Raw genomic sequence first — 15451 nt, 5'->3', positions numbered from 1 at the left:
ATCACCCCCCACCCCCCTTATTACAGATTCCACTTTCATTATCAGAGGCGGCGTCAGATGTGTGGGCTCGAATTGACCCGGCTTATTTCTGATTGTGTTATTCCTCACGTCTCATCTTGAGGTTTATTAAACAAGACCTTGGCCCGACGGAGAATGTTAGCATCGTCCGATCACTCATTTAGTTCCCATCGCTCCGCTCCGCTCTCCATCCACTGGTCTTTGCAGGGACGGCTGGTGCATTGCAGGTTGAATCCAAAAGAGGAAAACAAGAACATCAAATTAACTGCACAGTAGAGATTAGAACTCCGACTAAGCCACAGCACGTTTAAATAATTCATACCCGCTGTCTGCCGTCTGTATTTTATTGATACAACATTTCACGGTGGACCGTGGAGGAACCGTCTGTCCCTGCTGCACAAGATAACGCACGGTAGAACGTCCGTCTGCGCCGCCGTTAGAAGAGCAAACGACAGCCCTCAAAGGGCCATTACTGCTGGAATCATCAGAACAGAAGAAGTGATGGCTTCACTCAAGGAAGGTGAGAGAGATGCGAGATGCAGCAGGAGGAGGAAGGGTCCTGGACGCCGTCGCTCCGTCTGGATCGTCTCTCTATAACGCAAGAGGGAGGCAAACGATTATCTAAAGACCCAGGGCCTCTGTGACACCGGGGTGGAGGGGTTGAAGCTAGGAGGGGCGGGTCAGGAAGTCTGTTCAGTGAACTAATGACTGGGCAATCGGGACGTTTTTCATGGAGGTGAAATGTTGAATTCTGTCTACTGGAACGTATCCAGGGCCAGGCTAGGTTGTACCAGGATGTACCAGGTCGTTCCGGGCCGTACCAAGCTGTACCGTGACAGGTTGGGCTGTATCGGTTCATACTGGGTAATACCGGGTCATACCAGGCCAGGCCGGGCCGTACCAGGTGTGTTTGGCTCGCTGTGTGTGACTTTTACAGTAAAAAGCTTCGGTGACATTAAAGACAGAGGAGTTAGGAGGATGAGTAATGCTCGACCCTGCTGTGTGTTAGCCAGACCTGGTGGGGGGGGGTGGGCTCGACTGAGTTATTGATCAGTGGCTTATTGATTAAAGAATCAGGCCCCTGGCGAGCGGAGCCCTGAGAGCCTCCCTGGAGGAGAGGGAGGACAGCAGAGCAGGAGAAATCCAGCTGGGAGAGAGGATTAGCGTCCAAGCTAGCTCTGAGTCACATGACTTCACCGTTTGCCGAGTCGTTTATCCCACAGAGGGAATATTAGCATGTTTGTCCCTGCACTTCCATCAGGTCCCACTGGGATGAACGATCATGAGGGACAACCTCTCCCCCCGGCTCTGGTTATTTGTTCATATGTTAGCTGTAGCGGTGGGCAGTAGCCCAGTCCACTGGGTCCTGGGCTGGGGACCGGAGGGATGTCGGTTCAAGACCCGTGTGGAATGTGGACTGGGAGTCTAGAGGTGGCAGTTCTCCTCCGAAGCACTGCCCTTGAGCAAGGCACTGTCACCTTACAAGTTTCTCACTGGGCGCAACAAGACTATTTCTCTCCCCTTGTTTGTGTGTGTGTGTGTGTGTGTGTGTGTGTGTGTGTGTGTGTGTGTGTGTGTGTGTGTGTGTGTGTGTGTGTGTGTGTGTGTGTGTGTGTGTGTGTGTGTGTGTGTGTGTGTATGAGTGTTCTGGCTGTACATATACATATGTGTGTGAAAAATAATTTCCCCAAGGGTATAAATGTCTTCCTCTCTAACCTGTCTCAGGTGTGTCTCAAACTAATGGGTTAGCTTGTAATGAGTTACGTTCAACGCCACACCTGTCGTTTTCTAGCTTCTCCTTCTACTCATTTCTGGAGCCTAAAAATACAAAGTTCTGAAAAACAGCGACAACAACGACACCTCGATTACCCCCCCCCCCCCCGTCAACTCAGGGACTGCACTTATGACACTTCCCCTACGAGATAAGAGACTGTACAGAGATTTTTACCGTCCCTTTGTGTTTTGTCTTATACTTTGTGCTGTACTGCCTGTTGTCCTGCCTGTGTTGTACTGCCTATTGTACTGCCTTTGTTGTATTGTCTGTTGTACTGTCTGTTGTACTACCTGTTGTACTACCTGTGTTGTACTGCCTTTGTTGTACTGCCTGTTGTACTACTTGTGTTGTACTGCCTGCTGTACTGCCTGAGTTGTACTGCCTTTGTTGTACTGCCTGTTGTACTGTCTGTTGTACTACCTGTTGTACTACCCGTGTTGTACTGCCTTTGTTGTACTGCCTGTTGTGCTGCCTGTTGACCTGCCTGTGTTGTACTACCTGTTGTCCTGCCTGTGTTGTACTACCTGTTGTACTACCTGTGTTGTACTGCCTATTGCCCTGCCTGTGTTGTACTGCCTGTGTTGTACTGCCTGTTGTCCTGCCTGTTTTGTACTGCCTGTTTTACTACCTGTGTTGTACTGCCTGTTGTCCTGCCTGTGTTGTACTGCCTGAACAGAACATTATCTACACAGCAACAACATGTGTGTTTTGTGCGTGCTGCAGGCTCTGCTGAGGCTATTAGCTCTACAGGAAAGTCAATTTGCTGCACTGTTACTGTCATCCTGTGTGTGTGTGTGTGTGTGTGTGTGTGTGTGTGTGTGTGTGTGTGTGTGTGTGTGTGTGTGTGTGTGTGTGTGTGTGTGTGTGTGTGTGTGTGTGTATAGGTTAACAGGTTTTTCACACCTGACCTGCAGGTGACCTCTTATTCAGTGAAAGGGGTAACAGGTTTCAAAACCTTTCAAAATAAAGCTCTTGTTTTCCTCCTGCAGCAGAGAGAGTGTGACAGGAAACAGTCTCTGCTTTACGGTCGCCGTCGTTACCGATGACAGGCGACGGAACTGAACCAGCAGCGCAGGGATTCACGTAAATCCATTAGACAGCAGGATGAAGTGAAAGTCGAACCTGGTCCAGCTTCTGGTCCCTCGTCTGTCTGCTGCTTGTCAATAAAGTTTAACGAACCTGTGAATGTAGTTTAACAGGATCGTTGCTTGTATCTCTGGGTTAATGACATATGTCTGAGTCATTAACATTTCTGTGTCACACATTTCTGTGTCATTAACCTCGGACTGGACCTACAGAAGTCTTTTCCCTCTGCCTCCTAGAAAAAGTAATCTGATTACTCTCATCTGTTTACCTATACAATATAAGAGGAGTAGAAGAGGAAGAGGAGGGAAGAGGAGCAGAAGTTCCAGGAGAGGAAAGCCTGAGTCGTGTATTATCTTTTGACATCAGACATGGTTTCGTCTTCTCTGACAGGACGTCTCCACCTGTTTCCAGCCAAACGACAGACTTCCATTGGCCGTCAGAGGAAGGGGCGGAGTCAGGCTCTTTCTATTTAAGACGGTGAGATCTTGGGGGCAGTCTTCAGTTTGTTCTCGTTTGTTATTGGCTGGGGCTTCTTGAATGAATCGATCTCTAGGACCTTGGTGAGGTATCGTCTCCACCCCTCTGCTTCATCCAGGTCTTTAAAACAAGGAACCTGATCCGTCACCGCTCTCCTCTGTCTTTAGAGGAAGAAGAAAAGCTCTTCCTCATGTTGTGTCGTTGAACTTCCTGCCTGCTGTCTGGCTGCTTCTCCCTCCTGACGGAGGCTTCTGGCGTTCTGGTTGGTGTCTTGTCTGTTGGCGGTTGAACTGTCTGTCACGCCTGACGCTGGTGGCGTTTGGGGCTGACAGTCCTGACAGGTGGGGGAGGGAGCGCCCCCTCGTTTGTTCTCATGTGAAGCCTTAGACGCAAACGCCTCTGCCGGAGTCTGACCACAAACGGCACCAGATAGCTTCTGATTGGTTGAATCGATCGAAGATTTGAGGTCTGATGTGTTTTTTATGAATATTTTTCTCTCATCATTAACCAATCACGCAGAGACGCCACACACACGGACGACCACATGAAACGCAAACAGCAACCCCTCAGGGCGTGACGTTCACTAATCTTCCGTGCTAATCTTTTCTGCGGCGTTGGCTTGACGGTGATCGAAAACGTTTTTTGTTCTTTTTCAAAAGGGGCGGGGCACCACTGTATACGCTAGCTGATGAACTAGCATGCTACGTGTTGTGGACATTATCTCCCGCTTGCAGACGTTCAGCGAGCTGCAGGCCCTCCATCACTTCACCTCATCATCCCTCTTTCCTGGAATCTCTGCTGCTTCCTGTATTCTGTGTTTTCACTTAAAACGCCATTAACAACGCCCCCCTGAGGAGAACAACCCACGACAAGTACAACCAGAGGGGTGGAGGGAGGAAAAATGGAATAACTACCCCGTGAGTAAACACTCACCGTACTAATGAGCGTCGATGTGTGCGGTATAATTGGGTTCCGATGGATGTTTCTTAAATTCACGAGGCAGTTGAGGAGCGAGGAGAAAACATTCAATTCTGGTTCAGGACGGACCCGGATGGTTTTCCTCCTGTACCACAGGAGGAAAACACGGAGATACACTTTCAGCTTTGTTGTGACCTTTCGTACCTCGTTATATTGTTATATCCCCACCCTCTGCAAAGCCGGCGCTGCCCGGTCCAGAGCGACGATACCACCACAGCTGACAAGAACTGATAGACTGACCTTACAGCGTGTCCACAAGAAGGAACCTGCAGCGTGGTTTCACAGTGAAGCGTTGCAGATGTTGAAACAGTCATTTACCGCCACTGCTTTTTCCTTTTTAACCAGAGGGCACTGGAGACCTGGATGGAAAAACTTCCTTCACGTGTCCTACAGGGAATGTTTGACGTGCGGTTGGTCAGAATTCCCTCATCTTCACAAACTTCTACCCCACGAAATAAAACGTAAAGTCTTTTTTGTATTTGATCATCACATTAAATGTTACCCGAAGGTCCAGACTGACTCCTTGTTCTACTGAGACCCATCATAGCCCCCCTCGTGATAAGAGCTCGGAGACAGTGATGAGAAGTAATCGACCATTAACAGGCAGAAACTTCGTACAGTATTCATAGACTGTATTTCCATGCAGAGCAGTAATTGATCTCTGTAGTTGGACTATCACACTCACTTCATACCAAATGAAGGAAGGTTAGCTAATTGCCGCCGTGCTACCTGTTGCCATTATCCACAGTTGATTAGCAAACTGGCTCTCTGTGCATCCCCCTTTCTCCTTAAACAGCTGGTTTGGCTTCAGATTGCTGATAATCAATGGTATTTTTCATTTTTTCAGTGCCATATCCAATCTGAGCAACAGCGTAACCGTTAAAGCTAACGTCAGCGAGGTGTAGGGTCGTGTTGCGTCAGCAGGAACGTGACGCTGGTCTCAGATTTGGGATTGAACCGTTGAAAACTTCAGTTGTAATTTAAAGCTCAGTCTGGATAATGTCACTGAACAACCGCCAGATGGTACATCCACAAATTATGCAGACAAGGTGATCAAGCCCAAAATGGAAGCCTGTTTCAAACCCCTAATTACAAGTGCGTAATTAAAAAACAGTGCACTGCCTCTTCACGCCGCACCGCCATTCGCCTGCGCGTCGACTCAACAAACCCTTCCTCAGCTCTGCTTTAGAGCAGCCAGGGTAATGGAGACGCTGTGGTTTTGTGATATTAGAGATAACTAATGGGGTTCACCCAAACACGACATTATTATTTCGATGAACTAACCCCATTTTTCTGCCCTTGGGGGAGATTTTTTCGTGAAAGAACCATCAGGTTCGCAGCCATGTTGTTGGTAGCTAAAGGTTAGCGACACTGGCTGCTCTCCGACTTCATCGCTCTGACCTTACTTCTCCTAGTTGGCTGTGGTTTGGACAGGATGATGACAAACTGCTCATGCAGCAGAGGCTAGACTAACTAACAAAGCTCCAGTGCCATGTCTGCTGAACACAAGTGATTAAGGGATGCTAACACGGGGTGGAATATGGATCCAACACTGTTCATGCCTGAGTGCTTCCTGCCCGAGGCCACCGCTCTCCCCTGCCTTGGCACAAGCTTTCGGTCTTTTGGAAGTCTCATGCATGTCAAGCATCTCCTGTCAGAGGTGAAATGTGATAATGAAGCCGTGCTTGTCCCCCCGTGTCGCCTGTATTTGGTCATCTGCACTGACAGGTGATTAGTTTCCACGGAGGCGTGGACACATCGTCATGTCTGGAACATGCGTCGTATTCCCCGGCGTACGCCGCTGCTCTTCATTACATGCTTGGCTGAGGATTACTTTTTTTCAAAGACGAGGCGATGATGTGGCGGAGGATGAGTTTCCATCTGGAAGGATGAACATCCATACGTGACCCCCTCCCCCCCTCCATCCCTCCAACCACCCCACCACCACCTCGGGTCATGAATGAATTGTCTTTTAAATTAAAATTATAATAATGATGATAAAAATGTCATCGAACAGCGACGCGAAAATAAATTCTGTTGTTTCTATATGTGGGCAAAAACTGAAGGACTGTGGTTAATGAACGCTGAATATTGTTCAGATTCAAGGTTATATATTCACCTCCTAAAGAGATTGAAGAAGCGGCGTTGAGATGAAGAGCTGACTTCATTTTAAAATAACACTTCAGAACTTTAAGAACAACGTTTAAAGTGATGTGTCTGGAGCGTGAGCTAACAGAAATGTTTGATGAGCAGTGATGAAGTCATTTTTTACTTCATTCCCCCGCTATAGAGACGGAGACTGTCCTTAGCAACCCACAGTTAGCGTCAGGTGAAACCCACGGCTCTGTCTTTACTTCGCGTTTAAATATAGCTTTGTGTGAAAACGTCTAATGAGCAGCAACATCACTGCTGTTAATGGAACTAGCACACTAGCGCTAGCTGCAAGTACAACACCCCCCCCCCCCCCCAAGTAAACGCACAGTGTGTTTCATCAGATTTATATCAGGATCTGATAGAAGTGATTATTATTTTTAGATAATAGTTTAAGACTATCTGTCTGAGAAATTTGAAAGAAAGTCTTTGGAATGCGCAGAAAAATTCTAATCCATGTCACTGAAGTTCACACACACACACACACACACACACACACACACACACACACACACACACACACAAGCACACACACCACAAAGTTTCACGGAAATAATTTCAGCAGCTTTTGCGTAACGAGGGGAAATGTCGGGATGTCTTTGCTGGAGGCGTGGCCTTCGTAACATCAGAGTATTTTGAAAAGTAATTAATAGAATATAGTTGATGCGCTGCCGGAGGCGGAGCTTGTAGACGTTTTGTTTGTCTAAAAACGCAGCAGAAGACGCTCCCAGCCTGCAGCCTTCATCTTCTGCAAGCGTGCCCCAGTTCCAGGTCATCCTTTTGGATGCATCCAAGGATTTCAGGAGGTCGGGGGTGGGTGGGTAGGTGGGGGGGTGTATTAAATCTCCTCGGGTGAGTAGCTGAGTGGATTCTGATTTAGATTTGATTCTTTGAGGATCGGTCTCGGGGGGATGGGGTGGCGTGTTCCTCCCGCCTGAGCGCCGATCCCTTTGAACCACTGGCCATAAGAATGCATGGTGGAGACCTAAGAGGACCGCAGCTCCTGATGTGTGGTTCATTAGAAAGATGAATTGCGCCGCTTGCATCCCGGTGAGGATTGACCGCCTCTGATATGTCAGAGCGTTTATTGTATGTATTCACACCTTTCTTCGCTTTGGAAACGGGTCTGCTGCCCTGAAAGACCCCAGTGACATAAACCAATACGTCTGGGATTTAAAGAGCAGTTTAGAAATTTAATGACAAGTAAAACAGTCACCCCCCCCAAGGGCACAGATCTCATTACAAAGGAGGCAGCATGGGGGGGGGGATTTCAGCCCCAGACTTATTTTCCAAGGCAGACCAGAGGCGGGGGGGCTTCAAAAAAGAAGAAATGGGATTTAATGTGTGCTTTCAGCCTCCACACAACACAGTTCTGACATCAGTGGATTGGTTCTCTGATTCGCTTATGGAGTCCAAAACCTGGTGGCGGTGGCGGTGGCGGTGGCGGCTGATGATTCTCCTGAGTGAATGAAAATCTGAAGTTCGTAAATCCGCAAAGGATTATACTTATATTTTATACAAGCACTTTTACATGGCTTTCTCAATGAAAAGGGGGCGTGGCTCTGACATACTGCTGATCAGGCTGATTAACCTGAGCCTTTTTAAGCCAGGTGCTCCCTTGTCTGTGGGCGAGATTATTTTGCACCTTTGCCCTCGTCTTGTTTTCTAGCCTTGACCAAGTTTCAGGTTTGTTGAACATTTCAAGGTTTCTTGTGACTTCTGGATTTTGTCTTTTTTGGAATGAGGGTAACTTACCATCAACGATGTGTGGGGTCGTGAACCCAATCCCTTCCAACAGATTGTTGGACAGGTGTATAAACAACGTGAACATGATTAAAACTTGTGAAAGAAAAACAGTCGGAATGAATTCCACGTCCTGGAGTACATCTGACGGAAGCGGCTCCAGACCATAAGATCATCCAGTCAGAAAGTTCCCACTGTGTCAGAGCCGAATCCTGAAGCCATTGCTCATCATTACATAAGAAATTGGTTTACAATCGTTGGTGGTAATGATGTTGAATACTTAACACTTCTGAAGTTGAAACGTTTTTGCAGGGAGTCGAGCGCTGATGTAGAAATAATGTCATGGGAAATCGCCCTGGGAGTCATAATGGGTACGGGGGAGTCGGAACGTCTGAGAGCCCCTCAAAGAGGCCTGAGGAGGAGTCGAGGGGGCGCTTTATAGTTTTAAAGGTGTGCCCTGATCTGCACATCCGATCTCTGATATGATAGGTGCAGACATGTGCAAGGTGCTTTTTGTATGTCATGGCTGATGGGTTTTAATGTGTTGTTATGTTTGACTATGTGCGATTATTCATTATGTCCAATCAGCCGCCAAGTGCCTAGCAGACTCGTAATGCCTGTCATCCATTAAAGCTGAGTGTCTGCTCTGTTTTTTCGGCATGCAACGGATACTTGACTTCCTGATCACGCACCTTAAAATGACCCAGAATTCACCTTTATGTTAGGAATCCCGCAACTTGCACGAAAAGCAACAAACGGTCTTAATTCTGCAGCATCTAATCATCAAATTCTCTTCAAAAAAAGCAGAACAAAAGATGTGTAGAAGCCACCGCATCCAGAGCAAAAACAAACAAACTGCAGTTTCCTCACATCCCTTAGTGCAAGTGTACCTTCTATAACAGGATGAACGGGATGATGAATGCGTCTCCATGGGGAACATCCTCGAGAGGTTGAAGCCACCGCAGGAATTGCACAACTTGATGGATTTTTACAAAAATCCCAAAAAAGGATGGGGGTCAGGATTTCCCACGGGAGACCGTATCCCTGTGAAAGAGGTCAACAGTCTTTCCTTAAATATACACAACACAACTTTTGCACTCAAAGTTAACAAAGGTACAGATTCATGCTTCAGCCACCTTGTGTGTCCGGCACCCGGGGAAGGGACAAAGCATCGGCATGGGAGGAGCTGGGTCGGATCTGGGGGTACAAACACATTCATCACCCAGGTAATTATGATCTGCGTGATTTAGGGGGGGGAACGCTCCTGCAGTGCTGTTGACGGCGTCTCAAAGTCCCACATTTAAGATGGAGGAGACTCCTCTGAGAGCTTTTAGTGCAGCGTCTGGACGTCTGGTCTGCGTCTCACCTCTAGTTTACTGCTTGACCTTTGACCTGTGGAGGTTTGTTTCCATGCACAAAAACAAGATTTAAAACTGTAGTGGAGGATGAAAACAAATGTCTCCCCCTTCATATGTAAAGGGTCTATTCACCAACAAAAACACAGATTTAGGCCCCGTCCACACGATGACGGATTTTTTAAAACAATGTCCGTCCACACGTAAACGCACCAGTGCATTTTCGAAGACGGCTATAAGCATGCCAAACCATGTGGTGGCAGTATTGAGTCAAATTTTATCCAATAAGAATCCTCCGTGTTTTGTTGTCACAACACACGGGCCCATAAATATGACGTCACCGCGGTTTACGTCGCAGGCGAGACGTCAGCGTTTTTAAAAAGTCGCGGATACACCGTCCACACGACAACGCAGACCCAGCATTTTTAAATTAATCCACCTCGGCTAGCGTTTTTAAAAAGTTGCGTTTTCGTTCCGGATATCTGCGTTGTCGTGTGGACGGAAGGCGTAAACGCAACAAAAAAGTTGCGTTTTTAAAATACCCGTTATCGTGTGGACGAGGCCTCAGAGATCAAGTCAGTTGTGAAGTTGTGACCCTAACTTGACCCAAACTCAAACTCTGACCCTAACTATAACCCTAACCTAACCCTAACCAGTGTGATTGTGCTGCTACCTTACACGAGTTGAAATATTGCCTACGTAGGACTATGTATAACTACATATGACCGATTTGGACTACGTATGACGATGTATGACTATCTATGCCTATGTATGACTACGTAGGACTATGGAGAACTATGTAGAACTACTTACAACTATTCACTGTTTGTCCTTTGATGTTTTTCGGAGACCTTGCTCTTCCTTGTTGGTTCTGAACATTTTGTCCTGCCTTCCTTGACATGCGGCCACCCTGAGGCTGCTCTGCTTCTGTGGGCTTTTTAACCACCATATTCGGTCCAACATTGAACATTGAGGACCAAACAAAGAAAAAAGCTCGAGCCTGATCCCTGACAGACACGCTGTAATTGAACACTGGATAAGATGCATGCAAATTGATGCTGTCATTTACAATGAGAGCGTCCACATCATTTGTAGTCGCACAGTGACGTCTTCCTTCTCAACGGCGGTCACACCTGCTCATATCAGGAAATTCTCTGAAACGACACCTCACATCTGCCTTCATCTTCACAGACTGTCTTCATCTCTCAGTGTTGAATGTTCTAGCTGATAACTTCACACCGTGAGTAAGAACTTATTTTCTTTAACACTCCAGGCAGCCGTGGAAGAAGTCGAGAGATCAGTTAGTAGGAATAACACGTTTATTAGAGAGCAAATGCCCTGCACCAAAAGCTCTGCGATGTCATAAAAAATGTTAATATAATTATCAAACTGTAATTGTTAGGATTAGGGTTAGATAAATTACTTTTATCTTGTATTTTAAGATGGTAGAATGAGTCCGGCCCAGCAGATTGAGATAATTTCCTTCTACGGAAATCAGGATCAGGTCCCTTCAGAGTCTCCAGAACTCATTCATTAATGGGAGACAAAACCAAAATTTCTAGCAAAGCTAAATATGTATGACACTGAGGTTGCTGCCTCAGGACTATGGCCTTGGATTCACATCTACCTGAGGATGCATGTTCTGCCTTCGCCTGCTTGGGTTCCCTCCAGGTTTTCCGGGTTCCTCTCACCACCAAAAACATGCGATGAGTGTTGAAGTCTCACAAGCTGACAAAGAACCAATGCCCTGTTACTCAACAACTGAACTTGAACCACCCCCAGCTGCATATTCCTTTCAGGGGTCCCTGGGAGGCTGGAGCCTAACACGTCTGACATTGACAACGAGGCGGGGCACATCCTGGACCAGCCTGATACATAGAACCCAGGAGGCTGTTTGCTGAGAGTCACATGGATGTGTTTTTGGTTTATCGTGGGAGGAGACCGGATCACCCGGAGGGAACCCAGGCATGGGGAGAACAAACACAAACTCCACACATAGAGGCCTCCGGTGGACTCGGAGGCGTTTTGATGTGAGGTTAGCGCCGCGCCGCAGCGCTGCCCTTTCTGAACTCATGCTTCATGTTGCCGGTCTGAGACAGATTTCATCCTGGCTTCATGTATTACAGGGAGTCGTCTGCGTGGAGGCGTATCTGCCCCTCTGTCCGGCCTCTGGGGTGGACCCTCGTCCCTTAATGCTCCCTAATCACTGTTAATCCACTTATGTGCGCCGGTTAAAGACCCTCCAGTTACTGCTCCGGAGCCGCTTCATCCTTCAGCCGGCGCTGCCCGTTTATTTCCATTTTGTTTGTCATTTAGAAAACTGCTGCCTCGGTCCGACGTCAGCTTACATTTCATATCCAACTGTTTTCCTCCCCCCTACGCCGGGACGCCACCTGAGTGCCGTGACTGATTTTCCTTTTCGGTTTACGGCGGCTGTTTTTCCGCTGCTTTACCCTGTTGTCACTTTTCTATTACTTATTTTCCAGGCTGTGGTCTTTTCAAAAATGAACCATGTAAAATACAGAAGTAGCCCAGACAAAGAATGCATCTGTTCTGCTCGCTACGGCAGTGGTTGAGTCGGTCCCGAGTCAAAATAGGACGACTTACTGCACCGGAGGAGAGAGGAAAGTGTTTCTATTGATTCACCTCAAACGCTTTCTCCGGGTATGAAACAGAAAACTGCTGCATCAGTGTGTCAGCTCTATGGGAGGGTATCGGGATGGAATCGCAACCATTCACAGGATGGGATGGGCGTTGGCCTACCTCTGTCCGGGTCCAGGGATCATGTCATGACCCTCATTAACCCACATCCCCTCCCACTCCTCATGCTTACCTTAAACATTTCTTGTCATCCCCTCATTAATCTCCAGATGGCTTGAATCCAAAAAGAGATAACGTGTTTAGCTCCATGCTAAGGCTAACATCTTCATCAATAAATCAATCAATCAATCAATCAATCAATCAATCAATCAATCAATCAAATTTTATTTATAAAGCGCTTAATCATGGCAACAGACATTTCAAAGCGTTTTAACAGACGGTGAAGGTAAACGCTCATAATTGTTCGGTTCAGACGGACCTACAGCGTTCTCCTGCTACCTGGTTGACCGCAAGATCCCAGGTGATGACCACGGACTACGTATACATATATACAAGATGAGCTAGCTTTAGCAGAGAATGCTAATGAGACTGACTAACACAATATTGCTTTTAATCACTTTTTACCATTTTTAATAAAGAAATGTAACAAGCTCATGAGTCTGATCGGACCATCCTTGTGTCAGTAACGATGTAAGAATCTGATCTATTACTAATGTACATGTGAAGATGACTGAGAAAAGTCTGATTTAAGCCTGAATTAAGGTCAGGATTGAGGCTCGTCGACCCGTCGGCCTGTGAGGCTGTAGTATTTCCCCTGACTGCTACCAGCTGTCTAGAGTTGGTTAAGGTGTTTCGCTCACGTCTCATGCGTCACGTAGAAAACGCTGATCATTTCCTCCCTGCCGTCTCTGACTGCAGATAAACGATGGCGACAGCATTTCTTCCATCCATAGATCCTCGTCCCTCTGATTTCAGCCGCCGACGCCCCGTCAAGCGCCGGTTCATCCGCTGTCAGCGATTGTCATGCTGTTTGCGTCGTCTAAACCAATCTGTCATGCATTGTTAATGTCTAAAGGATATTGTTGCGTGTGCTGTTTGAGGCAGCGGCGTCACAGGACGCTGATGGATGCGATTCCACCGCAGCGCTGCTGGATTACGAGTGCATCTGTTTCTCTGATATTAGATTTTCGGTTGACGTGTGGACGCCGCTGTGAAGTCAGGTGATGCACTCCCTGGCCTGTCGTCTCACTGATGTCGCTTTACCGGAGGCAGGAGGCGACACCCTGGAATTATGTCACTGTTTATTTGTTCACACAGAAACGTCAGTGTGAGAGTTGCAAACGTAGGAAATAAAACGTGGAGGGGTTTTTGTTTGACCGCCAACGTGAACCAGTTCTGTCACTGGACAGAAAAGGTTCAAACAAGACTCACTGACCAATAGAAGCACAGATCTACCCTAAAACAGGAAGTCTTGTTTCCTGTACATGATAGTATCATACTGTTACCATGTTAATGGGAAAAGCGCCCGGGGGGGTTCAGGTCTTACTGTCTGCTTGTGTTTGTGACTTTGTTTGTCAAAGTTCCTCTGATGAAGATCAGCTGCATCTCCACTACAGTGCCACCTCTTGGCCTGGCATGGGTACTGCACCATGTTCACCTGTTGAAGAGCAACGTGGTGGAAAAGCAGCCGTAAACTGGGCCAACCACAGTGAGCACTCCGATGAAGTTGCAGAAACAGAACCGGAACCAGATGGACTGGAGAATGTTATCCCACTTCATCAGAAGTCCAGTTTCCTTCTGTTTAAGGTTCTGCTCCCAATCTGAAGCTGCAGGTCAGATTCAAACCAGAGTAAATAGAATCAATCACATGGAATTAAAACAGTTTTGGACCACCGGGGGTCTGGAGAACTGGATCAGATGGAACGAGCTGGAGTTCTAACACTCGTGTCTGTCCGTCAGCGTTGACTGTGAAGCTGCAGAAGGGTTCAAGTGGACTGGGGTTGGTTCCTTACTGTCAGAACCGCCTTCAGAGGGCTCAGGAATGGAAACGCACCTTATGTTGGTGTGTTTACTGAACGTTGTTGTTGTTGTTGTTGTTGTTAGGTCTCTGAGGAGGCGTTCAGGTTCCAAAGAACAACGCACCCACGGGAGAGCAGGTGTAGAGAACCTGCAGCAGCACTGCAGTGTTGTTGTGTTGTGTGTCCAGCTCCTCTGCAGCCTGTTGAAGAACTGATGTTAATCTAGATAGAAGGAAGACAGGACTGTTCCTTTCTCTCCCTCCACCTCCACCACCACCCCCCCCTCCAAACCCCTACTCCCCCTGCGAGGATTGTACCGATTGTGCTGCAATATGTCGCATGACCACAGACAGAACTGCAGAGACAGTGTGTGTGTGTGTGTGTGTGTGTGTGTGCGTGCGCGTGCACGTGTGTTTTACGCTGATGCTGTGACTCGCGTTCTCTCTACACAACAAAAACGCGTCCATGTGTTGCTCTTCTGATCGTCGCCTCATCCTCAGTGAAATAAAGCAACTCTCTAATGTGTGTGTTCGTTCCATTGAGGGGCCGACTTTGATATGTATGAGCCCCCCCCACCACCACCCACTCACCCCCTTCCATGTATATTCATGCTCCTAAACTTATGCGCGCTCCTTCTGCTGCATTGCACGTGTGTTTGGGGAGTAAATGATCACCTCCTCCCGGGGTGGGTTTGATTTCTTGCCCTTTCACCGCCTGCTGTCTGCTGCAGAAGTTACTCGGCTGGCGGGTGTTCCAGCAGGAGATGCGGGAGGGTGTGTGTGTGTGTGTGTGTGTGTGTGTGTGTGTGTGTGTGTGTGTGTGTGGTGGTAGGGGACTGTTGATTTGTTTGAATGCTCGCTGGCCTGAGAGTGGGAGTGGGTGGGTGAGTGGGGGTGGGGGGGGGTGGGGGGGGGTATCTGCCCCCAGACATTTGCACTACAGCATCCAGCTGACTTGCTTGCACGCACTGCCATAGAAACGGGCTCCCGATCGCGGTGGAGTCTCATTCCGCTCTGGAGCAGGAAAGGGTGAGGACCGAGGAGGTGGGGGGGAGGACAGCAGCCACGGACACGGAGAGTTCAGGATCCAGAGTGGGAGCCTCGGTCACCGGTGAGTACACATCCGATCCCGGAGCGTCTCTCCTCTTTGTTTGCCTCCGGATCGGGAGCGGGTTGCGGGGTTGTTGCGGGACGCGACGCTCGGCGCGTCCCTCACAGATGCAGCAGCTTCTTATTTGTTCAGCAGTCATC

The 15451-nt window shown here is 47.9% G+C and overlaps 1 protein-coding gene across 1 annotated transcript in view; it reads left to right on the top strand.

Annotated features, from left to right (window-relative positions):
- The first annotated feature begins 813 nt into the window (after positions 1-813).
- The window catches only part of syt6a (synaptotagmin VIa), a 33642-nt gene continuing 19004 nt past the window's right edge, over positions 814-15451 (top strand). The window contains exons 1-2 of the mRNA XM_068324307.1: positions 814-857; positions 15178-15311. Of these exons, the coding sequence (XP_068180408.1) occupies positions 814-857; positions 15178-15311 (178 nt within the window). The remainder of the gene's footprint in view (positions 858-15177; positions 15312-15451) is intronic.

The sequence above is a fragment of the Antennarius striatus genome, chromosome 2, assembly GCF_040054535.1.
Source record: "Antennarius striatus isolate MH-2024 chromosome 2, ASM4005453v1, whole genome shotgun sequence".
Lineage (NCBI taxonomy): Eukaryota > Metazoa > Chordata > Actinopteri > Lophiiformes > Antennariidae > Antennarius > Antennarius striatus.
Note: the sequence above shows the minus strand (reverse complement) of the source record. Positions and strands in the feature narration are given on the sequence as shown.